This window comes from Sapajus apella, unplaced genomic scaffold, assembly GCF_009761245.1.
Source record: "Sapajus apella isolate SASKATOON/1434 unplaced genomic scaffold, GSC_monkey_1.0 scaffold44, whole genome shotgun sequence".
NCBI classification, from domain to species: Eukaryota; Metazoa; Chordata; class Mammalia; order Primates; family Cebidae; genus Sapajus; species Sapajus apella.
Window position 1 is genome coordinate 6,372,099 of NW_022436984.1, and position 26,231 is coordinate 6,398,329.

The window sequence follows — 26,231 nt, forward strand, 5'->3', positions numbered from 1 at the left end:
GTTAGTTTTCTAGGGCTACAATAAGAAATTACCACATACTTGCTGCCTTAAAACAACAGAAGTTTGTTCTCCCCACTGAGTTCTAGAGAACAGAATTCAAGTTTTAATCAAGATGTTGACTTGGCCATGTTCTTCTGCAGACGCTAGGGAAGAGTCTTTCTGTACCTCTTCTCAGGTTCTTGGCGCTCCTCAGCTATGGCAGCCTAACTCCAATCACTGCCTCCATTTCCACCTCCTCTCCTCTGTGTTCTCTCCTTCTGAAGAAGTCATTGGAATTAGGCCAACCCTAGTCCAGAATGACAACTCCCCTTAACTAGTTACATTGCAAAGACCCTATTTCAGGTTACATTCTGAGGTTCTAGGTGCACATGAATTTTGGGGGAATGTTATTCAGCCCACCACAACTTTTGTACTCTATTTCAGGGAGAAAACAGTTGTAGCAGTAGCATTGAGAACAGTGGTGTTCATAAAGATAGGGGAGTAGATCCAATACCTCACTGGGAGCTGTTAGTGGTAGCAGAGGTGACAGGCACAGAGGCTCACCAAGGGAAGACCAGAAAGACCTCAACCACTCCTGTGAAAGTCTTGTCTTTAGTGAACACCACCAGAGGTTTGAACATCTGGAAGTGACAAAAGAGCCGATGAGACTAGGAAGGGAGTTGATGAAAACTAATAAAACTTTTCAAAAGAGGCACAAACTTAGTCATATACAATATTGGGAGATAAGACTGGAATCCCAAGTTATGTTAGATGAATTAGGATTTCTGAGAAGTTTCTGTTATTAGTCTTCAGCAGATTGTGACATTCCCTGACATACTATGAAATAATTTATGTATACAGATATGTGCATACTAGGAAGAGGATGAAAAACTCTCATTAGATCCACAAGGGTGTCCAGAACCCCAAGGGGAAAAAAAAATGGAGATTAAATAATTATCTTTGGAGTGGACCATTAGATTTAGTTTCTGATAAAAAGGCGAGTGGGCCTTTCCTTATAATCATTGATTAAAATTTCCATTTATAATTCATTACAGTACAAACAGGAAAATATCACTAAATGCATTTATTTGGTGCCCTAGTTTTTAAAAGTTACCAATGTTTTAAACTTTGTATAAATAATTTTTAAAACTTACTTTTCGCCTATCATCACCCCGTTTCTCTGCTGCTGTTTATAGTCAGGCTCTCAACACAGGCATCTCTCCACATTATTTCCGCTTCCTCTCCTCATCCTCTTTGGCACTTATGCAATTGCAGTTTTATGTCCCCTAGTCCACTTAGAGTGCTGTTATTAAGTTCCAGATTGCCACATCTAGTGGACAGAGCTGGTCCTCAGGTTTCCAGCAATATTAAACACCATTGCCCTCTCCTTTATTCTGTTGGCTTCCAGAATTTCACATTTCTTTCCACACCGGCTGCTGCATCCTAATCTTCTTTGCCAACTCATCCTTTTCTTTCTGTCTTTGTGAGAACAACTCCAAGTTCAGTCCTCACATTATGTTTCTTCCCATATATACTACTCAAGGGGGCTCATCTATTCCCTTGGTTTTCTCTCTCATCTTCCTGAGAATGCCTATTATGAAAACAAGTTGCAAGATTTTCTACACATGACCCTTTAACTCTTTCACACAGGCTGTTCAATTTGTTTATTTTATCATGGTTACACAATTTTTTCCCTGTTGGCTCATACTTCCCTGGGGTATTGGCTATTCAACTGGTAATATATGTTTGATGGCAGGGGCTAAAGCCCAGGACCTAACTTACTGAACTTCCTGGTGAGGCTGGGCCATAGGGGGAACCCATTGGATATACTTTACCACTGCCACCTCCCACCACCACCAAGGCTCCTCAGGAAACCTCCCTTACCTTCACCATTGCTCTTTTCCAATGCCCATCTTCCTGAGTAGTTACCTAACCTCCGTGAGTGGAGGCAAAGTAGGAGGGCACTCTTAGGGGCCAGCCAGGCTGCCCATGCCTTTGCTGTCTGCTGTCTACCCTGGCTAGGCCTTCTGCCCTGATGTGCACACATGATCCCTGCCTTGCACTGCAGTTTTAGTCCCTCCATGCTGATGGTAAACGTCATGGATAGTAGGATGTGGAAGAAAAAGGGACAGATAAACACTTTTCTCAGCCTTTGTACCTAGCACTTTTCCCCTTGAGCTATGTCCTCCATCGTATTAGGATCCAATCTGCTTCTGTCTCTCCAGGGTTTCTCACATGTTTACTGTACTTTTTCAGATCATCAACTCTCTCTTTTTTCAAGCAAGGTTGTTGTCGTGCGAGGTTAGGATTCAGGAGTAGGCAACGTGTTAGTTTATCATGAAGATTAACAGTGAAACTACACATTGGGGAAAAAGGAGTTCAGTACAACTTAAGAAAAAAAATGTAGGCCGGGTACGGTGGCTCAGCACTTTGGGAGGCCGAGATTGGTGGATCACCTGAGGTCAGGAATGACCAGCCTGGCCAATATGGCAAAACCACATCTCTACTAAAAATACAAAAAAATTAGCTGGGCGTGGTTGTGTGCGTCTGTAGTCCCAGCTACACCGGAGGCTGAGGTACGAGAATCACTTGAACCCTGGCTGCAAAGGTTGCGGTGAGCCAAGATTGTGTCGCTGCACTCCAGCCTGGGTGACAGAGTGAGACTCTGTCTCGTCTCAAAAAAAAAAAAAAAAAATGAAAAAGAAAGAAAACGTTAATTTCTTAGAAAGGAAATATCTTTAGTCCACAAACATTTGGAAATGTTTAAGGACATAGAAAAGTTTAACTTCACTAATAATGAAAGAAACATAGTTCAGAAAAATAGCTGCATATACCTTTTGTAGAATAGAATATCAAAGATTAAAAAATATTTATATACCCAGTGCTGGTAATACGCAATTAAATGATGTTTTTATACACACTACTATTCATTGGCACCTAATTTGATTTAGCTTTTTTAGAGAATACCTCGTTTATCTCTAGAGTCTTAAAATATTTATTCTTTTAACTCCGTAATTCTGTTCCTGGAATTCTAACCTAAGGAAAGTTTCAGTATGAAAAAAGTCTTTAGGCACAAAGATATGCACTAAAGTGTTTTATTTATACTACTACTGATAACAGTGGCAGCACATGGAAACAGCCTAATGATCTAAGCAAAGGGGAATTGCTAAATAGATTATGGTCTATCAACCATATCTTGAATCTATCAAAATAATATACTTAAAGGGAATGTGGAAAACATGAAAAAAATTCTATAGCATAATGTTACAGTAAAAAAGCTATAACAGTTTACATAGTATTATACCATAAAATGTTCACATAATAAAAAGATTAGAAAACAATTTATTCTTATGTTAGTAGTGTTTGTGATTGGCCAATGGACCCAATAGGAATTTTCTTTTTTTAATTTTGTATTAGCTCTGACTTGGGAGAAATTCTAATTTAAAAAATTTACAAAAACAAAAGCCATTTTTGTTTTGGTTGATTCAAGATTTAGCAAAGAAGCCAGGCGTGGTGGCTCACACCTGTAATCCCAGCACTTTGGGAGGCTGAGGCAGATGGATCACAAGGTCAGGAGTTCGAGATCAGCCTTGCCAAGATGGTGAAACCCCATCTCTACTAAAAATACAAAAATAGCTGGGTGCCTGTAATCCCAGCTACTTGGGAGGCTGAGGCAGGAGAATCGCTTGAACCCAGGAGGCGGAGGTTGCAGTGAGCCGAGATAGCGCCACTGCAATCTAGCCTGGGCGGTAGAGCAGGACTTCGTCTCAACAACAACAACAAAAGATGTAGCATAGAAATGATAATGAAATGCTAAAAGTTACTAGCATACATGTTTCATAAAAGAGAAACCTTTCCAATGTAAAAGAACTTAATAGAAAGGAAGAAAGAGGAGTGGAAAGCTGTGTTTTGTAAATTAATACAGCAAATGCCTGCTAACGGGATCCAGGACTCAGATGGAGTTCAGATTCAAGCATGAAGCCTGCTTTCCCTAGATGTGACCTGGGAGAGGTTATTCAGCTCCGCTGTGCTCCAGTGTGTTCATCTGCAGAATGCACATAACAATACATCTTCCTCGTAGGGTTGATGGGTGGGCTACATGTGCTCATAGAGCATGTGGCACATAGGAAATGCTATATATGTAAGAGGTGTTATCTGCCTCATTGTTTCATTGCTTCATCCTTATTAAAGCTCAGGAGTCACATGTCACTGATGATCAGAATCCAGTTTCATGACTCACTGTGCTGTGTGACCATGAGAAAGTTTGTTTTAGCTCTTTAAGCCTCAATTTTTTTTTTTTTTTTTTTGAGACAGCGTCTTGGTCTGTTGCTCAGGCTGCAGTGCAGTGGAGTGATCTTGGCTTACTGCAGCCTCTGCCTCCCAGGTTCAAGTAATTCTCTACCTCAGCCTCCTGAGTAGCTGGGATTACAGGTGCCCACCACCACTAGAGACGGGATTTCACCATCTTGGCCAGGCTGGTCTTGAACCCCTGACCTCCTGATCCACCCACATTGGCCTCCCAAAGTACTGGGATTATAGACGTGAGCCACCACACCCGGCCACCTCAATTTTTTAATTTGTAAAGTACGGGTAATAAAGTACCTGCTTCCTAGGGTTATTGTGAGAACTTAGTGAAATCAGATAGTGAGTGCTCATGGCAGAAGTAGTAGGGAGGTATCAAGGGCCGACACCGTGGTGGTGAATTCTGTTTTTCGTGAGTTCTATTTTGAACCATAAGGAAACATAGAAGTGAGCTAACAGTCAGGGCAGTACAGTGAGTGAGCCAGCAATGTGGGCATTACTGTCCACTTCCAACAGAGTAAGGTAGTTGAGGATCGATGAAAATCGTAATAGTTTATCTTTTATATTGCTTCACACTTTCCAAACCTCTTATGTGTATATTGGCTCCTTTAATAGAACGGTTCTGTAATGTAAGTGGACAGAAAGCCTGTGCTCATTACTGCTAGTCACTTCCCCACGTTCATGACCTACTTCATCAACTGTGTATCTTCCGCTCCATTCTAGATCTGGCTCATATTGGTACTTGGTGTTTAGGTAGATAGTATCTCCAGTACTTTGGACATAACAGAGGCCTTTACGTCAGTGACAACCCATCCCTTTGGCCATATCTTGGGTCCTGTTTCCCCAAGAGTTATTCCACCTCTAAAATCTTAAACTTCAATTTTCGACTCTTGAGTCACTTATTACATATGTAGTAATTTATAGTTTTGACTTGTTGCTGATAGGTTAATCTTAACAATTTACATGTAACAGTGGATATAAATATTTACCTATTTAAAATTTTTTTTTTCATTTTTGATGAGGCAAAGGGGTGTAGTGCTGGTAAACTTGAGGACTGCCCAAGAGGAAATTGTACTCATGGGTGATTTGTTTAATCAAAGAAATACTGTCATAACACTCTGCTCCTTTTAATCTCAAATACCTATTTTCTAAAGATCAGTTATATCTATGTCATATTAAAAGTTATTGCTTTTGCAGTCAGTCTGGATAACCAGAATTTGATTTTTCTGCCTAAGTGGGAATAAAAATAATATTAGCCAGTAAGTTATAAAATTACTGTAATGCTTTTTAGAAATAATTGTTACCAATCTAGAATCACTTTTTAAGATTGAATATTAACTTCATTTGTTAATGTATTTAAGTAACACTACATATTCTTCCTTCACTTTATGAGGTTTTCTTAAGTACAGGGAATATTTTTAAATTGAAATATAATGTACATACAGAAAAGTATACAAATCGTAAGTACACATAAAAATTTTCATGAAGAGAAAACACCTGTGTAACCAGGTGAGTCAGAGCATTACCGGCACTCCCCAAATTCCCCTAACCCTCCCTTCCTTCTTTTAGTCACTACTACCCCCAAAACCTCCAAGGTAATCACCATTATGGGACATTAAAGGCAAGTCTAATAAATGTTCACGTGTGTCATCATTTGTTTCTTCTTTGCCAATCTTTGAATGTATTCATGTCTGCTTTTTCTGTATTTTAAAATTATTATTAAAATAACGGGCATATAGTTTTACCGGTCAAGTAATAGTAAAAGGCTCATTACAAAATCTAGCTATTTCCTTTTTACCCTTCCTCACTCTTCAAGACCTTTCTCCAAAAAAGGAGAAACCCTTTAGTGTCTCTTCTGCTATTCGTACCTTTCCATTTTTTAGTTTAATAGTTACATATTACTGCTATTTTTTATTAAACAATGAGGCATTATCTGTTGACTTCTTACAGTAAATGAGAACTGTTATACCAGCACTTCCTTTCTTATCTTCCTAATATATTTATATTAACATTTTGGTTAAACAAATACACTAAATGCCTATGCAAATCATATTCAAAATGAGTATTATAGGATACTACGACTGTGGGGGGGGTTTCTCTTCATTTTTTGTGATGTTAATAATCGTCTTGGTTTTTATGTTCTTCTCTTTCTTTTTAAGCCTCTTGTCTGAAATCATGATCTCGCCTGTCTTCCTTGTTCTGGCTTTGGTTCTGGATTGTGGTCACTCACCCTTATCATTGTCAAATCCAGTGGAATCTTCCATTCCTGATCCTTTGTAGATGTACTTTCCTTGTAACTTTCTTCTTCCTTTGTTTCCACGACATCACTTTCTTACCTTCTGGACACTCCTTTTCAGTTTGATGAGTGAGTTCTCTACTTGCCCCTATTTTTAAAATAAAAATATTTTTTATTTTATTTTTTAAATTGTATGTTAGGTTCTGGGGTACGTGTGCAGAACATGCAGGACTGTTGCATAGGTACATACATGGCAATGTGGTTTGCTGCCTCCATCCCCCTATCACCTATATCTGGCATTTCTCCCCATGTTATCCCTCCCCAACCTCCCTCCTGCTGCTGTCCCAGTCCTAGTCCCTCCCAACAGACCCCAGTGTGTGATGCTCCCCTCCGTGTGTCCATGTGTTCTCATTGTTCAACACCTGCCTGTGAGTGAGAACATGCGGTGTTTGATTTTCTGTTCTTGTGTCAGTTTGCTGAGAATGATGGTTTCCATATTCATCCATGTCCCTACAAAGGACACGAACTCATCGTTTTTTATGGCTGCATAGTATTCCATGGTGTATATGTGCCACATTTTCCTTGTCCAATCTATCATCAGTGGGCATTTGGATTGATTCCAGGTCTTGGCTATTGTAAACAGTACTGCAATGAACATACGTGTGCATGTGTCTTTATAATAGAATGATTTATAATCCTTTGGGTACATACCCAGTAATGGTATTGCTGGGTCAAATGGAATTTCTATTTCTAGGTCCTTGAGAAATCTCCACACTGTCTTCCACAATGGTTGAACTAATTTACACTCCCACCAACAGTGTAAAGGTGTTCCTATTTCTCCATATCCACTCCAGCATCTGATGTCTCCAGATTTTTTAATGATCGCCATTCTAACTGGTGTGAGATGGTATCTCAGTGTGGTTTTCATTTGCATTTCTCTAATGACCAGTGATGATGAGCATTTTTTCGTATGTTTGTTGGCCTTATATGTGTTTCTTTTGAAAAGTGTCTGTTCATGTCCTTTGCCCAGTTTTGAATGGGTTTGTTTTTTTCTTGTAAATCTGTTTTAGTTCTTTGTAGATTCTGGATATTAGCCCTTGGTCAGATGGGTAGATTGCAAAAATTTTTTTACCATTCTGTTGGTTGCCAGTTCACTCTAATGATTGTTTCTTTTGCTGCACAGAAGCTGTGGAGTTTAATTAGATCCCATTTGTCTATTTTGGCTTTTGTTGCCAATGTTTTTAGTGTTTTAGTCATGAAGTCCTCGCCTATGCCTATGTCCTGAATGGTTTTGCCTAGGCTTTCTTCTAGGGTTTTTATGGTGCTAGGTCTTATGTTTAAGTCTTTAACCCATCTGGAGTTAATTTTGGTGTAAGTTGTCAGGAAGGGGTCCAGTTTCTGCTTTCTGCACATGGCTAGCCAGTTTTCCCAACACCATTTATTAAACAGGGAATGCTTTCCCTGTTGCTTGTTTTCATCTGGTTTGTTAAAGATCAGATGGTTATAGATGTGTTGTGTTACCTCCATGGCCTCTGTTCTGTTCCATTGGTCTATATCTCTGTTTTCGTACAGTACCATGCTGTTTTGATTACTGTAGCATTGTAGTATAGTTTGAAGTCAGGTAGCATGATGCCCACAGCTTTGTTCTTTTTGCTTAGGATTGTCTTGGCTATGCAGGCTCTCTTTTGGTTCCATGTGAAGTTTAAGGTGGTTTTTTACAGTTCTGTGAAGAGGGTCATAGGTAACTTGATGGGGATAGCGTTGAATCTATAAATTACTTTGGGCAGTATGGCCATTTTCACAATGTTGATTCTTCCTAACCATGAGCATGGAATGTTTTTCCATCTGTTTGTGCCCTCTCTTATTTCCTTGAGCAGTGGTTTGTAGTTCTCTCCTTGAAGAGGTCCTTTACATCTTTGTTATATTCCTTGTTAGTTGTATTCCTAGGCATTTTATTCTCTTTGTAGCAGTTGTGAATGGCAGTTCATTCTTGATTTGGCTCTCTTTAATTCTGTTATTGGCGTATAGGAATACTTGTGATTTCACACTGATTTTGTATCTTGAGACTTTGCTGAAGTTGCTTTATCAGTTTAAGAAGATTTGGGGCTGAGACAATGGGGTCTTCTAGATATACAGTCATGTCATCTGCAAATAGAGACAATTTGACTTCCTCCTTTCCTAATTGAATCCTCTTTATTTCTTTTTCTTGCCAGATTGATCTGGCTACAACTTTCAATACTATATTGAATGGGAGTGGTGAGAGAGGGCACCCTGTCTCGTGCCAGATTTCAAAGGGAATGCTTCCAGTTTTTGCCCATTCAGTATGATATTGGCTGTGGGTTTGTCATAAACAGATTTTACTATTTTGAGATACATTCCATCGATACCTAGTTTATTGAGAGTTTTTAGCATAAAGGGCTGTTGAATTTTGTCAAAGGCCTTCTCTGCATCTATTGAGATAATCATGTGGTTTTTGTCTTTGGTTCTGTTTATGTGGTGGATTACATTTATAGACTTGCATAAGTTGAACCAGCCTTGTATCCCAGGGATGAAGCCTACTTGATCATGATGGATAAGCTTCTTGATGTGCTATTGCAGTCAGGTTGCCAGTATTTTATTGAAGATTTTTGCATCTACATTCATCATGGATATTGGCCTGAAGTTTTCTTTTTTGATTTAGTCTCTGAGTTCCTCTTTGTACATCTGGTAGAATTCTGCTGTGAACTCCTCTGGACCTGGGCTTTTTTTGGTTGGCAGGCTATTAATTGCTGCCTCAACTGCAGCCCTTGTTATTGGTCTATTCAGAGTTTCAGTTTCTTCCTTGTTTAGGCTTGGGAGGGTCCAAGCGTCCAGGAGTTTATCCATTTCTCCCAGGTTTACTGGTTTATGTGCTTAGAGTTGTTTGTGGTAATCTCTGATGGTAGTTTGTATTTCTGTGGAATCAGTAGTGATATCCCCTTTATTGTTTTTTATTGCATCTATTTGATTCTTCTCTCTTTTCTTTTTTATTAATCTGGCTAGCAGTCTGTCTACTTTGTTGATCTTTTCAGAGAACCAGCTCCTGGATTTATTGATTTTTTTTTTTTTTTTTGAAGGTTTTTTTGTGTCTCTGTCTCCTTCAGTTCTGTCTGATCTTAGTTATTTCTTGTCTTCTGCTAGCTTTTGAGTTTTTTTATCTTGCTCCCCGAGCTCTTTCAATTTTGACGATAGGGTGTTGATTTTAGATCTTTCCTTGATTCTCATGTGGGCATTTATTGCTATAAATTTCCCTCTTGACACTGCTTTAAATGTTTCCCAGAGATTCTAGTACATTGTGTCTTCATTCTCGTTGGTTTTGAAGAATGTCTTTATTTCTGCCTTCATTTCATTGTTAATCCAGTCAACGTTCAAGAGCCAGTTGTTCAGTTTCCATGAAGTTGTGTAGTTCTGAGTTAGTTTCTTAATCCTGAGTTCTAATTTGATTGCACTGTGGTCTGAGAGACTGTTTGTTATGACTTCCATTCTTTTGCATTTGCTAAGGAGTGATTTACTTCCAATTATGTGGTCAATTTTAGAGTAGGTGTGATGTGTTGCTGAGAAGAATGTATATTCTGTGGTTTTGGGGTGGAGAGTTCTGTAGATGTCAGTTAGGTTTACCTGGTCCAGATCCCTGTTCAATTCTGGATATCCTTGTTAATTTCTGTCTTGTTGATCTGTCTAATATTTACAGTGGAGTGTTAAAGTTTCCCACTATTATTGAGTGGGAGTCAAAGTCTCTTTGTAGGTCATTAAGAACTTACTTTATGTATCTGGGTGCTCCTGTATTGGGTACATATATATTTAGGATAGTTAGCTCTTCTTGTTGCATTGATCCTTTTACCATTATGTAATGCCCTTCTTTGTCTCTTTTGATCTTTGTTGGTTTAAAGTCTATTTTATTAGAAACTAGGATAATAACTCCTTTTATTTTGTTCTCCATTTGCTTGGTAAATCTTCCTCTATCCCTTTATTTTGAGCCTATGTGTGTCCTTGCATGTGAGATGGGTTTTCTGAATACAGTACACCCGTGGGTTTTGACTTTTTATCCAATTTACCAGTCTGTGTCTTTTGATTGGAGCATTTAGCCCATTTACATTTAAGGTTAATATTGTTATGTGTGAGTTTGATTCTACCATTTTAATGCTATCGAGTTGTGTTGCAGATTAGTTGACACAGTTTCTTCATTGTGTTGATGATCTTTACCATTTGGTACATTTTTGGAGTGGCTGGTACTGGTTGTTCCTTTCTATGTTTAGTGCTTCTTTCAGGAGCTCTTGGAAGTCAGGCCTGGTGGTGACGAAATCTCTGAGCAATTGCTTGTTTGTAAAGGATTTTATTTCTCCTTCGCTCATGAAGCTTAGTTTGGCTGGATACGAAATTCTAGGTTGAAAGTTCTTTTCTTTAAGGATGTTGAATATTGGCCCCCACTCTCTTCTGGCTTGTAGGGTTTCTGCTGAGAGATCTGCTGTGAGTCTGATGGGCTTCCCTTTGTGGGTAATCTGACTTTTCTCTCTGGCTGCCCTTAGCATTTTTTCCTTCATTTCAACCCTGGTGAATCTGACGATTATGTGCCTTGGGGTTGCTCTTCTTGAGGAATGTCTTTGTGGTGTTCTCTGTATTTCCTGGACTTGAATGTTGGCCTGGCTTGCTAGGTTGGGGAAGTTCTCTTGGATACTATCCTTAAGAGTGTTTTCCAGCTTGGATTCATTCTGGCCATCACATTCGGGTACACCTATCCAATGTAGATTAGGTCTTTTCACATAATCCCATATTTCTTGTAGGCTTTGTTCATTTCTTCTCACTCATTTTTCTCTAATCTTGCCTTCTCATTTTATTTCATTAAGTTGATCTTCAGTCTCTGATATCCTTTCTTATGCTTGGTCTATTCAGCTATTGAAACTTGTGTATGCTTTGCGCAGTTCTCATGTTGTGTTTTTCAGTTCCATCAAGTCATTTTTCCTCTTTAAGCTGTTGGTTCTCATTAGCATTTCATCTAACCTTTTTTCACCGTTCTTCGTTTCTTTGCATTGGGTTAGAACATGGTCTTTTAGCTCAGAGAAGTTTGTTATTACCCATCTTCTAAAGCCTGTGTTTGTCAATTCCTCAGACTCATTCTCCTTCCAGCCTTGTTCCCTTGCTGGTGAGGAGTTGTGATCTTTTGGAGGATCAGAGGCTTTCTGCTTTTGGGTGTTTTCATCCTTTTTATGCTGGTTTCTTCCTGTCTTTATGGATTTATCTGCCTGTGGTCTTTGTAGTTGGTGACTTTTGGATGGGGTCTCTGAGTGGATGTCCTTTTCATTGATGATGAAGTTATTTCTTTCTGTTTTTTAGTTTTCCTTCTAACAGTCAGGCTCCTCTGCTGTAGGACTGCTGGAGGTCCACTCCAGACCCTGCTTGCCCCGGGATCACCTGTGGTGGCTGCAGAACATTAAGGATTCCTGCCAGTTTCTTCTGTTATCTTTGTTCTGGAAGGGTATCCACTAGTTGTTAGCCTGAGCTGTCCTTTATGAGGTATCTTTTTGGATATATGGGGATCAGGGAGCTGCTTGAGGAGACAGTCTGTCCCTTATAGGAGCTCAAGTGCTGAGCTGTGAGCTTTGGTGTTCCATTCAGAGCTGCTGGGAAGGTAAGTTTAAGTGTGCTGCAGCGGAACTCATAACTGCATTTTTCTCCCAGGTGCTGTGTCCTGGGAAGGTGGGGCTTTATTTATAAGTTCCTGACATGCTACTGCCTTTTTTCGCAGATGCTCTGTCCAGCAAGGAGATAGTCTAGTCACAGTCTGCCAGCAGAGCCGTTGCTGAGCTGCTGTCAGTTCGGCCCAGCTGCTGTGTGAACTTCCTTGCAGTTTTGTTTACAGAGGTACAGTTAGAACCACCTAGGTAATGGCGGTCTCCCTCGGTAATGGTGGACTGCCTTGGTAATGGCTGACATCCTTCCCCCCACTGAGCTGTACCATCCGGGGTCCACCTGTGCTTGCTGTGAAACTCAATCCAGAGCGTTTCACATTGCTGGACTTTGTGGGGTTGGGACACACTGAGCCAGATCATCAGGCTCCCTGTTTCAGCCCCCTTTATATTCAGTTGAATGGGTGGCTCTGCCTCCAAGGCGTTCCAGGCACCACTTGAAACACCCACCCAGATTTTTGTGAGTTTTTGTGCGGAGACCTGCGGCACCAGCTGAAATAGCCATGCTGGAAACTCGTGGAGCTTTTCAGCCCATCAGTCTTCTGGTCTGTGGGCATTAAAAGTCATTTGGAAATGCAGTGATCACTCACTCTCTGTGTTGTTCTCGCTGGGAACTGCACTCCAGAGCAATTCCTATTCGACCATCTCGGATCTTCTCTCGCCCTCTTTTTTTTTTTTTTTTTTTTTTAAAAATAGATTTTCACTCTTGTTGTCCAAGCTGGAATGCAATGGCGCGATCATGGCTTACTGCTGTCTCCACCTCCTGGGTTCAAGCAATTCTCCTGCCTCAGCCTTCCGAGTAGCTGGATTATTGGTACCCGCCACCACACCCAGCTCATTATTTTTGTATTTTTAGTAGAGACAGGGTTTCACCATGTTGGCCAGGCTGGTCTCAAACTCTTGACCTCAGGTGATCCACCCACTTCTGCCTCCCAAAGTGCTGGGATTACAGACATGAGCCATCATGCTCAGCCTACTTGCCCTCTTCTTAAATGTTGTATTCTTTAAGATTCTGTCCTCAGCCTTATTCTTGCCCAATGTAGTCTCTTGAGGCAATATCTGCCATGATGGTGAATGATTCTTGTTATCTATTCTTTCAATGTGGAACTGTTTGCTAAGCTCCAGGCCCAGCTATTTCACTGGTCATTGAACATGCGGATGGGGAGCATGAAACAAATTGGTTATTCCCCCTCTCCTCTCTCTTCTGGCGGTATCTGCATATGAATTGGGCAGAGGCATTCAGTATCTGCCCTACATACAGTTCCATGGCAGAGGCATTCAGTATCTGCCCTACCTACAGTTCCATTCCCTCCCTACCCCCACAACAGACAGCTGCGTCACCTCCCTGCCCTTCTGCAGTTCCCATCATGCCCCTGCAAACACATGCACATGCACACACACACACAGAGGAGGCACACACACACACGACCAACTTTTTCCCTCTTTGATGCCAGTGCTATAGCTCTTCATTTTTATTGGCAAGCACACGAAAAGCTTTCTCTCCCCACATCGTCTCCCCAGTAGGCTAACGTTAAGGGATGGGATGTTGAGCCAACTATAGAATTCCAGAAGAAGCAAAGTATCACTTATTAGTATGTTTCATTTGTACATTAGTCACTATCTTAATAAATCATCTTTTTCGAAGCTTGTTAATACCTGAAATGCTTATAGAGTGATCACTAGAAACAAGCAGTACACATTCAAACTGTTTCTTCTGCTTTGTTACTTTCAGATTTAAGGACACCAATGGGATTGTAATATGAATTTGATTACTTTCAGATTCAAAAGTACACATGTGGGATTGCTATGTGAATTTACAGACAGAGATGATGTACCTTGTCCAAACAAGAAAGAAAAAGCACAGCTGAATTTTCTGTCTTCTTTTATCACTGTATGTAATTAGAACCATGAGTCTGAGTTCACATTCCTAAAAGTATTCATGTTCCAGAAGAGCCCCTACTCTTCAGCCACATCTCATGCATGGATCAGAATGTTCTATGAGGAGACAGTAAGATCTCATACTGGTTGCGTTTCTCTTAGCTACACTGTCCAAAGAGGCATATTCATTCAGTCTTTCAGGCACAAGTATTTATTGAGTCAGTGCAGTATGCCAGGCGCTATATTAAATACTGGTGATACAAAGTGATAAAATATCATCCTCTCCCTGCAGTTCACAGTAAAAATGAAGATGTGGGCAGCTGTCTCTTGGACCCTTGCTTCTCGAAGCATGGTCTACAGACTGTCAACATCAGCATCACCTGGACCTTGTTGGAAATGCAGAATCTCAGTCCAAGATGGATCAGCATTTCTATCTAGGATTCTGCATTTCTAACAAGCTCTGGTGCCAGTGGTGTTGGTCCATGGACTGCACTGACTAGCACAGTTTTAGAGTACTTTTTTCAAGCTGGTTCTTTTGCTGTCCCACCATTAAAGGAGTGAAAGATTGAGGTTGTGTTTTCTGTGCCTCCAAGGAGCTGGCTTCAGATACACAGCTTAATGTAGATATGTCAGATGTGCCTTTTTATAATATAACCTGCTATGGGCTGCAGTTTAAGCCATCTGTCAGTATTCAAAGCATCTGGGATAGAATGTGTAAAGACTAACTGATAATAAGATAGCCAAGAAGTTGCTAAATGGGGGGCCAACCTGGGGTAGTTGGAAAGAAAAGAGACTTGCTAGACACTTCGCATGCCTAATGCAAATGCATTAACAGTTTATCATTTAGTAATTAGGAGAGGCTAGGACCTCTTTAAGTGGAATTAGAAGGTTGTTATAGCATCCCAGATGAAGTTAATGAGGCCCAAACTAAGGTAGGAAAGGCTGTATTTAGGATTCATTAGGAATGTTGAAAATCAAATCAGTAGTTGTGGCAGAAGTGGGAGAGAATCTAGGCTGATGATCAGATTATTGGGAACTGTGTGGATAGGTTCACCTAGAGATTACAGGAGGAAGAGCAACTTGAGATCTATGTTTCACTCTTGCATAGATGGAGTGTGAGATGTTGGTGTGACCTGTCTGGTAGATATTGAGGTGCACAGTCCTGGAGCTCTAGAGGGGAATCTGACTGGAGCTGCACAGACACTAGCAAAGCCAACTCAGCAATATATATGAAGCTATAGGTGTAGGTCTGATCATTCAGAGAGAATGCTCTAGGTAAGAAGAGCCAACCACTGAATGTAGGGCTCTTTGTATGAAAGGAGAACCCTCCCCAGAAGCTTAAGAAGGGACAACCAGAGAGGTGGTCAGTATGAGATCCTAGAGAGTACTCCAGGATTGAATTTTATTTTATTTTTTAAAAGCTTAAAAGATACTCTTAACAAGTTTCACAAGGTTTTTCATTGTCATTGTCTTTGATGATGGTGAAGTAGCTCTTTGTTTTTGTTATTGTTTGTTGGTTTCTAGCTTACCAGTTTCTTCTGTGCATTTTTAAGGTCCTTAAAATTCTAGTTAGGGCAGTGATTGATGGGATGACTGATCGAAGTGGAGATGTTGCAACTGGCCTCAGAGGAAAGCTGCAGGAGTTATTTGGCAGAGTGACTTCAAGAGTGACAAATGATGGAGAAATCTGGAGGCTGTATGCCCACGTATATGGAAATGGGCAGAGTGAAAAGCCTGATGAAAATGAAAAGGTAAGTCCTTCATTCCTCCTGACCCCTTGCCTTTCGTTTGAACATGTGTGTATTAGATCTACTTTTTTGATGGGTGGAGGAAGAGTTTAACAAATTGAAAAAGAGGATTACTATGCTCGAGTTCAGTTCTGATTCAGTCTTTAACCTACGTACTTTGAATTGTAGGCTGGTTAAGACTTGTAACATTCATGTTTTTATTTTCCATGTTTTTCTTACATAGTTGTTCTCTGTTTCCTGCAAAAGGGCCTCTTGAAATTGCCACCCCTACTAAATCTGCAGCAAAGAGTTGTCTTTTGTTATTTATTCTACACCCCTTTCTGTAGGCACATTGCTAAAGACTACAGTAGATAGGTACAAGGACAGAGGCAGTGCGTAGATCTGAGATGGAGACTAGGAAAGGAAAAGAGAAAAAGGAACAAGATAAGGATATTGGAAGATAACTTTTAAGTCAAAACATGTAATACTTTCACGAAGGTTGCCCTGGCCTTTCTCACAAGTGCAACAGAACACCAGTTCCACTCAAGTTATGCCTTTAGCCTCTTATCTTAGAACTTAAAGGAGACTGCAGAGTTTCCAAGGTTGGAATAATTGTTTTATGTTTCTTTTCAAAACATCCACAACAAATCAAATGTACTCCTTGCGTGGGTTTGGAATTAGCCATGGCACAGCTAATCTGGATTCTTTGCCATTCTCTCCTCCCTCAGTCCACACAGCTGGCTTCCACTGTGGCCTTGTCAGCAGAGAACACATATCACCTGCACACATGCACACTCCTACTTTCATGTCCTTCCATTTCTCCTTGAATTATGGACTTTCTTGCATATGTGGAATTAAGAGTACACAGAATTCTCTGATCTGTCACTTCTCCCTCAAGGATTTGAAAGAGGGTACTTTAAACATCTGTGAGATTACATATCTACCAGCAAGTTCATTGTTTTAACCAAGTTCATGCCTCATTCTTTAAACAGGTTTCTTAAACTGATGGCTACAAATGCTGAGAAAATCTGTATACTTACAGATTTCCAAACCTGGCCTTTATATTTTTCTGGTTACAGGGAAGCGTCTCAATCCAGGTACATCCATTTGATTTCTTGTCACTGCTTATTGCCACTGGGTGTGCATTTCTACCCCTTCTTTGATGAAAGTAATAGACGATGTGCTGTACAACACAGATGCTGCTTTTCACATTGGAATTAGTTCCATATGACTTCCAGGAAACAGAATTTGAAATGTGAATTCTACTTCTTATTCTGAATGTTGTTCTTTCTCTTTCCTCAGGCATTCCAGTGCCTTTCAAAGGCATACAAGTGTGACACCCAGTCCAGTTGTTGGGAGAAAGATATTACATCATTTAAGGAAGTTGTTCAAAGAGCCTTAGGACTTGCACATGGTATTTGATGTAACATTTGATATCCATGGAATGTTTTGACTTATTATCTACTGACAAAAAAAGAGTGTTGGTCAAAAGTAAAGTTTCATTATAAATAATATCAAATTGTTTCATTATATTGACATTGTTGAATTTAATTCAACAAACATTCATAGACCACCTACTATATAATAGGCATTTTGGAGTAATAATAAAAAACAGGATAGAGGCTTATATTCTGTTTGAATAAGTAACAAAATTAGAAACTCTTTTAGAGGTGTGAAACACCTGTACAACTTTGCATAAACTTCATTCCACACAGAGTCTCTTTGTGTTGATTACGTAGCATGAAGGAAACCTGTTGACTTTAACTTGACTTACATATAGATCTCTGGAGTACATAGCAATACGCAAAGAGCTACAGCGTATACAAAATACATATAAAATATAAACCTTATCTTTGGGTAGAAGATATTGTTTGAGGAAAGGTTTAACCTTACATATAAAATTATATACCTGTTGGGTAAAGACAGTCCAAATAAGGATGGATTTTAATTATTAATTTTCAAAAAATGCCAATGAAATTTAATAATGCATATTTATATTTATATTTGAATATGAGTGTCTGATGCAGTTCCAATAAAATAATGACGCCCCCAATGTTAAGAACTGAATCACAAGGACCATGAACCAATCCTAAAGTTCTCCTACTTCTTTGCCTAACCTCCTTCCTGCTGCTAATAATTATAACAAATAGGGAGCCAACAAGGAAGAATGCAAAGGGCAGAGCTTTAGAATCAGGGAGACCTAAACTCCAGGACCGGCTCTGCCACATGCTTGCTGGTTGACTTTGGGTACATAATTTAACTTCTCTGAGCCTACTTTTCCTCATCAGTAAAATGGGATAATACCTACCCATGAAGAATAAATGAAAATATTCAAACACTTAGCAGTATTTCACATCTAAGTATGGCTTAGATGTTAATATATTACCCTGTCACCACCACCCTCTTCCTTCCAGAGGGCTTAAGCTATAGATGATAAGGGACTCAAAACTAAAAAGAGAAAAAAGGAAGAAGGATAAAGTTTTTCTTGCTTATAAAGAAGTCACAGAACATTCAAACAATTTAGAAATTAGCTTGATACCTAACAATTCTACTTTTGACCTTTGATATGTTTGACCTAAAGGATATAAATATTCAATTTCCTGGGTCACCTACCTTTTGGCAGGTAAGGTAGACGTGCTGAGCTCTATATAGCTGAAAGTCAATGTAGAAAAGTTTGGAGTAATTGCCAATAGATCTGTAGAAGGATGTTTTTGGTGTGGTTAGAATTCATGTGGCTTCTGCTGACCTTATGGTGGGTGGGCTCAGATGGGATCCAGTCCTTATGCTTTTAGTCTTTATGATATAGTATGATATTTGGGGAAACCCACACTGATGTATTAGGTACATAATTAGCAGGGTAGGATTTGCTTTGAAAAATTTATCTTATCTACTTCAACTTGCCAACTCTAAATATTTCTAAGAACTGCTGGTCTGTAGCAGTCAAAGCCACAATATTTTCTGTACTCATCAAGTGATGGTATTAAACCTGTCAAAGAGTAGTATACAGGTTAAAGAGAAATTCTAGGAAAAAATCTTTATTTTGCATCTTAAAGTTGGGTTTAAACTATTATGGGTATCTTTTTTCATCAGGGTATACTTGGAGAAAAGCAAGTGTCCATTCTTTTAAGTTCTTTTTTGACGCCATTGAATTATGTGTTAATGCTCCTACAACATTTTAAGCATATTTGAGTAGATGCCTAGCTTTAGTTTCTAATGATATTTTAGATTTATAAAGATAAATCTTAATTGTTTCCTTGTTACTTTTTAACCTCAGTGCTCAAAGAATGAGCTGGATTTCTCTGTGTGTGAGTCTCTTCAAAACACTGTTCCTCCACCCTACCCAATTATGAAAAGGAAATACAGTCAAGCATCCCATAGTAACATTTTGGTCACCAATGGACCACATATATGGCAGTGGCCCCATAATATTATAAAACCATATTTTTATTGTACCTCTCCAATATTTAGATAGACAAATACTTACCATTGAGTTCTGATTGCTTACAGTGTTTAGTACAGTCACATGCTGTACAGGGTTGTAGTCTAGGAGTAGTAGGCTATATACCATGTAGCCTAGGTGCATGGTAAGCTATACCATCTAGGTTTGTGTAAGTACACCCCATGATGTTCTCACAACACCAAAATGGCCCAACCACACGTTTCTCATAACGTATCCCCATCATTAAGAGATGCATGACTGTATAACGTTTAAAAAAATCTCCACATGGTTTACTCCTTGTGTTGCATATCGTTAAGGTAGCCATGTACTTTAGAAAGCTTGATAAGATATTGCAATATTGACATAGTATTTGAGGCCTCCCTAATTTGTATTGTCTGGAAAGTTTATACTTACAGTTTCTGCTATTTTATTTTTTGGGAAAGGGTGGGCTCAAGTGTGTTAGCTTTTTGCCATCTAGGAGCTTTTAAAATAATATTTATGCATTTTAGCTGTAGTCTGCATGGAGGAGGCTACATGGAGGAGGCACTGCTGCCTCAGCTTTTCTGATGATTTGAAACAGCAGGTCATTCCTCTCTCTATAGCTGTCTGTCTCTGTCTCAGTCTGTAATGCCTTTTGGAAATGGGATTGAGTAGGAAAAGTAACAGAGTATGTGTGTTTTTGCTTTGCTGTTGTTTTTGTCAGAATGAAAATAGAAGATTAAAAAAAGAATTACAGCAGTTTCTGATCTAAACCGCTCGGTACTAAACAGCTCAAATACCGCTGCCATGGTGGTTACAACTTTCCTCTACTAAGAGAGACACACTAATAATCCTCACTCTCTCTGGGCAAACTCTGCCCTTTGAAAATTGGCTTAACATTGCCAATTACTATGCATCCTTTTACCCTTTAATGAGAAATATCAAAGTTTAATTCTTACTCCTTATTATTACTCTAAAATAGGAATGTCAAATGTAGTTCTTGCTGGCCATGGAAGGTATTATTAATTAATGACAGAATTCTGTTTTGCCAGGCACAGGCAGCCTCTACTGACTGGTTAGTGTTTGCATGCAGAAGGAAATCTATTGGGCTGGGTATGGTGGCTCATGACTGTAATTGGGAGGTTGAGGTGGGTGGACCACTTGAGCCCAGGAGTTCAAGATCAGCCTGAGCAACATAGTGAGACTTCATCTCTACCAAAAAATTAAAACATTAGCTGGTTGTGTTGGCGTGCACTTGTGGTCCCAGCTACTTGAGAGGCTGAGGTAGGAGGACACTTGAATCCCGGAGGTTGAGGCTGCAGTGAGCTATGATTGTGTCACTGCACTTTAGCCTAGTGACAGAGTGAGACCTTGTCTCAAAAAAAAAAAAAAAAAGAAAATCTATTTTCTATCCTTGGTCTACAATCTAGAGTATGGAGTAGACTTTAATCCTTGCACTGTTTAGCATCATTTTAAAATGGTATCTGGTTATTGATCTGTTTGAATTTCATGAGCATAATTTAGGGAACAAAACCAAGAACAAGTCAGTGGGGAAATATTGGGCATTATGTTTGTACAAAGCTCTTCACTTGTTCTCATAAAGCATTAATAGCCAGGCCTTCTATCAGGAAGGAGCGTGCTGTCTTAATAATGTCAGGTTTTAGGAGAATGTGTTCCCCAGAAAGCTAGCAGCGGAGTTGTGATTCACTCTTCTCCATTCTCTGCTGATGCCAAGCATTGCTCAGGAACTCGAGAACCTGGTTGTGATCACATTCTCTAAACGAAGGCACATAGATTGTTGTCAGTTCTTCCGGAATGGCGCTTCAAACCCTGAGTATGAGAATGTAGTAATAACTAAGCCGTACATATCTGTCAGGTCATGTCCTTGGGCTTGTGTCATCGGCCGTTGTGAAGCTGCCATAGGGGACTTGGTAGCCTGGAAAGCCACCCAAAGATGTGCTGCATTTGTTTATGTCTGTTTGGGTACTTTCGTTTTCAGTAACATTTTGTCTCCTTGCCTAATTTTTTTGTTTGTGCACATGTGTGCATGTGTGTGCTTTAATGCATGCGTGTATAGGTGTTTAGGGTCTCTTCCCAGTGATCCATAACTCACCAAAAATCACCTGTTTTTACTTTCAAAATTTCCTGGAACAGTAAATTATCATTCTTAAAGAAGAATATAGAAAAGCCAGATGCAAAGTCTCACACCTGTAATCTCAGTGCTTTGGGAGGCTGTGGCAGGAGGATCACTTGAAGCTAGGAATTCAAGGCTGCATGCCATACCTCCAGGCTGAGAAACAGGGTGAAACCCTGTATCTTTAAAAAAAAAAAAAAAAAAGAAGGATAAAGGGAAAAGTTATGTACATAATTATTATTCTTTTTCAAACATAAAAACTTTACAGGAAGTATTTCCAAAGTCTGTTACTATAAAATTCTAATTAAGTAATTGGCTTTTGAACCTGTGAATTATCAGTACCACTTTTTAATGGATGTTTCCTTCCATGTTTATCTTCCAGTGGCCATAAAATGCAGTAAAAACAAATCCAGTCCCCAAGAAGCTGTACAAATGCTTTCTTCAGTTCGACTCAATTTACGGGGCTTGTTATCTAAAGCAAAGGTGAGAATGACGTGTGAATTAGTTGCATTGGTCATATAGAAAAAAGGTCATTAGTATCAACTTATTGCTGTTAAATCTTTTACATCAGTGATAATTTTAGGCACATGTTATATTTTATTTTGTAGCACCCTTATCGTTGATTGTGTTAGTAAGGATCCTGTTGGCCCAATGGCTAGACCACTCTAAATGTATGTGACTTAAGAGTCTTCAAAATTGGCTGGGTGTGGTGGCTCATGCCTGTAATCCCAGCACTTTGGGAAACTGAGGTGGGCAGATCACTTGAGGTCTGGAGTTTGAGATCAGCCTGGCCAACACGGTGAAACCCTATCTCTACTAAAAAATACAAAAATTGGCTGGTCGTGGTGGGTGCCTGTAATCCCAGCTACTCAGGAGGCCAAGGCAGTAGAATAGCTTGAACCTGGGAGGCAGAGATTGTAGTGAGCTGAAATTGTGTCATTGCACTTCAGTCTGGGTGACAGAGTGAGACACTTTCTCCAAAAAAAAAAAATTCTTTGAAATTAATGTTTACAATTCAGCCCTAATGCTTTCTTTAAATTAAGTTAAAACAACGCTCTTGTATTTATTGTCATTTTCCCCAAAGTGTGGCATATATGCCACTGGCAAACTTTCAGTTTAAATATATATTTATTTCAGTACGTATTAGAAAAACGTAGACTAACACATCAAACCTGTAATTTCATGAATATTAGTGCTTATTTTGTATTTACAATAGTGATGTAATGTTTCCTTTTTAAAAAGACTCTTAGGTAAGTAAAAAAAAAAAAATTGACTTAGATAAAAATTTTAAGTAGGTGGTATATGGATTTGACCAAAATTGTTAAGGTTGATGGCGATTCAGGTTCGACAACAGAAATACGCCTTTAGTTCACAAAGACTAACTTTTGGACCAGTGCTGGGCCGGAGATGCCTAAGAATCACTCAGGGAGCTTTATGGAAGATGGGATTCTGGGGCTCTATCTGTGACCGATGTAGATTCAGGAATGGGAAGGAATCCAGGAAATCTATTAAATTTCCTAGGTGATTTTACTGTGCAGCCAGGTTTGGAGAATTTATCTGGAAGAAAATTTAGACAAATATAACTTCTAGCACAATTTAGTACTTACTTTTCTAATCTTTACTTGCTTTCATTATGGGAATCTTGGGTTGCAAAGTAATTTTGACTGACTTCTGAGAGTGAGTCTCTGGCACACAGAGGCCACTTCTGAATACCTTTTTACTCTGAAACAGTCTTTCCAGAGTATTTTTTTTCTTACTAATGGTTTGATCTTTTCAGATCAAGACATCATTTTTGCCTTCTTAGATAATTAACTTACTTTACTTTTCCTATTTATCTGCATGACCCAGGAGAACTGTATTTCCTCCTAGCTTGGCCGTACAACTTCAGAATCGTGTCTCTCAAAAATCTACAAGAGCTCCCTCAAAGTCAGAGCAGCAGGGTTTTTTCCTGTGACTTTCCTTCCCAAAGTTGGAACTTTGTTTCCTACTTTTGATTAGAACACTAACCCATCCACAATAGTTTACTTCTTCAGGATATACTGTGGCTTCCGTTTGTCTGTGCGAAGCTTTGTCTTATAAATTACTATTTTTATTTTATACTTACATGACTTGAAAAGTGTTGTCTGTGCAGGTACTGTACATCTTTCCATATTATGGTAGATTGCCAAATGAAAATGCGACCTCCGAACATCATCTGTGTTTAGATTTTCGTTCTCATTAGATGCCAACTGGGTTATCCAAAAATGGGAAAAATTACCTCCCAGTGCCTCCTCTGAAGCATGTTTTACATATATGTGGTAGTCTCAGGTTTTGTAGATCATATGCCTTTTCTGTTTAATGAATTGGGTTTGTCAAACCGAATTGCATTCCAAAAAAGTCTCTTTTTTAGTGACTTTTAGAAAGTGAAAATGAATTAAGATTGAAAATGAATGAGGATAACTATGTTAAATTGCTTACAGCCTATGTTAAATGGGCGTAATTGAATGAATCTCGAGTCTTTTCTTGCCAGGCCAGGGACTTCATGGAAATAAGCTCCTAGTACCTAGAGACTCACCTAACAAATCATCCAGTCCATGCTCCCCCAGGACACAGTGACTCCCCTGCCCACTTGTACCCTGTCCTTGTACAGGTTTGCTGCCAAGAGTGGCATGAGGGGGCTGTTCATGAGAGTGCTGGAGAGCCTGTCAGCAAATTATTCATTCTTTTCTAAGCTTCAGTTTCTCTGTGCCTCCTCTTTACCCCACAGGGAAGTGATGCAGATTGATTGATTATGATTTGCAAGCACTGTCATTCTTAATTTAAAAAAACGCATACCAAAAAAAAAAAAACTATGTGAGGCTAGATTATTTTCCTAAAAGGTGTTTACAGATGACACTGGAGCAGTTCTTACTTCATTTTGTCATGAAATACTATACGAATCATATAGTCAAATCCAATGAAACAGATATATGGCAAGCTACGTAAATTATATTTCTGAATAAAACATACACACAGTCACATGTGCACACACACACATACAATGGGGTCATAAAATCCTGAAGCTGATTTTCTTGGGTGTCTATGTTGGCTCAGGAGGCAGTTCCTGGAGAGGCATTTCAAAATGTTTTCAGCTATGGTAACATTATTGAAATGTGTTGCAATAAACTTCCCAAGGCAATTCCTTCTTCAGGGAGAGGACACAGTTATTTTTATTTTGCTGCACTTTTTTTGCTAGGATAATCTTTGTGGTTTCTGAGGCCTAAGCCAAATTAATTTCCAAATAAGTAGCATAAAGGGTATGATTTATATGAATTTGAATATAGAATATATTTGTTTTACCTGTATACACAATAAATAAACTCATTTTGTTTGGTTAATTTATGTCTACTCATCCAAAAACTATCCTATAACATTGAAATGAATAACCAGTATTTAGACAACTGCTTTGAAGAACAGAGCTCATTTGAATTTATAAGTTGAAGCCTGTTGTTTTGATTCATTTAATTATTGTAGCTTATACATTTCTAGGCAAGTGAACAGAAAAAAATACTACCATTGCTATTAAAATTGTATAGTATTATTATGCAAAAGGTTTTTAAACTCTGTACTCTATTTTACTTCAAAGAAATCTTCATTGTTTTAATATTTCTGCTGTGTTTTTTATATTACAGCAACTTTTTACAGATGTGGCAACTGGAGAAATTTCCGGGGAATTAGCTGATGACATAACAGCTATGGACACCTTAGTGACAGAGCTCCAAGACCTAAGCAACCAGTTCAGAAATCAGTATTGACTCTGCTGGAAGCAGTTTCTGGAAAAGGTGCTTTCACCTTCTGGTAAAAGATATATCAGTATCTCTGAAATGCAAGCTACTGATTTTTAAAATAAATTTGTTTTATGACAACATTCTTGGTTTTGTGATCTCAATTTTATATGCTTTCTGAAGTACATTAAATTTTTAAAACTCCCTATCCCTTTAGGTCTAATTACAGTTGAATTCAGTATTCTTATTATTCTTGAAGTATTTTGGCACAAAGGGCAAATAAATTCATTTTGTTTTTAATATAGGGTTTATTCTCTTTCAGCCTAACATTAATTGGATCATACTTTGGAAAATCTTAGTCTAAACAGGTGAAAAATCACAAACTTATAGTATTGTGAAATCATTAGATTGACGGCTTTATTGTTCAAAAGTGATAAAAGAGTGGATTTGGAGGTAGAAACATTTATACTTCTCGAGATTTGTGCTTGTGTCAGAAAGATACAGACTTGGGTAAATTGGAAATGTGAGCATTGTTTAACTTCTAAATCAAGAAAATGCAAGAAAAAAATGGCATAACCTAGATTTTTACTTAGCGACTGGGACCTGGGCTGTTGCCCCTTCATTATGTATACTGCCAGCCCCAAAGATGGTTGTTTAATTAGGGTATTACGGGTAAAGACAGCTATTAATGGTGCCATATTACAGAAATGCCAAAGTAAAATGCTTTCAATGTTGATGGAACCAAATATTGAAGGTAGCAGCTGAGCTTAATCATCTTAGTACAAAAGTCATAGCGAGGAATTCTAAGTCCTGGCTTGGGTTGCTAAATTTTGGGTCCCATGTATAAATCATGTGGCCCTTTTTTCCCCATGTTCTTATATATAAGATGTAAATAATTTCTACTCCTAGCTTCTCTGTGAGTTTCAGCTGCTTTTGGAAACTTAAAAATTCATAAACCATGAACATTTAAAAATAGTCTTTAAAAAATTTTTATTAATGAATTTTGGTTATGAATGCTTACCAGTGCTAAATGCTCTAATTTCTTAACCACCGACTTCTCTTTTCCATTAGCATATTATCCTTAAAAAGAAGTTGGTATATGCCCCAGAGCA

General features: G+C 38.9%; 1 protein-coding gene across 4 annotated transcripts in view; it reads left to right on the forward strand.

The window, feature by feature from the left end:
* TTC27 (tetratricopeptide repeat domain 27) overlaps nucleotides 1-25,258 on the forward strand; it is a 202,164-nt gene extending 176,906 nt beyond the window's left edge. For 3 of the 4 annotated variants that reach the window (XM_032239260.1, XM_032239262.1, XM_032239261.1), the window contains 4 exons: nucleotides 15,651-15,848; nucleotides 17,127-17,238; nucleotides 21,759-21,859; nucleotides 25,027-25,258. In XM_032239260.1, coding sequence (XP_032095151.1) covers nucleotides 15,651-15,848; nucleotides 17,127-17,238; nucleotides 21,759-21,859; nucleotides 25,027-25,149 — 534 coding nt within the window. In that variant the 3' untranslated portion in view covers nucleotides 25,150-25,258. Of the gene's footprint in view, nucleotides 1-13,998; nucleotides 14,099-15,650; nucleotides 15,849-17,126; nucleotides 17,239-21,758; nucleotides 21,860-25,026 lie in introns of those variants that run through there. The other variant, XM_032239263.1, reaches the window with a different exon arrangement.
* Nucleotides 25,259-26,231: the final 973 nt, after the last annotated feature.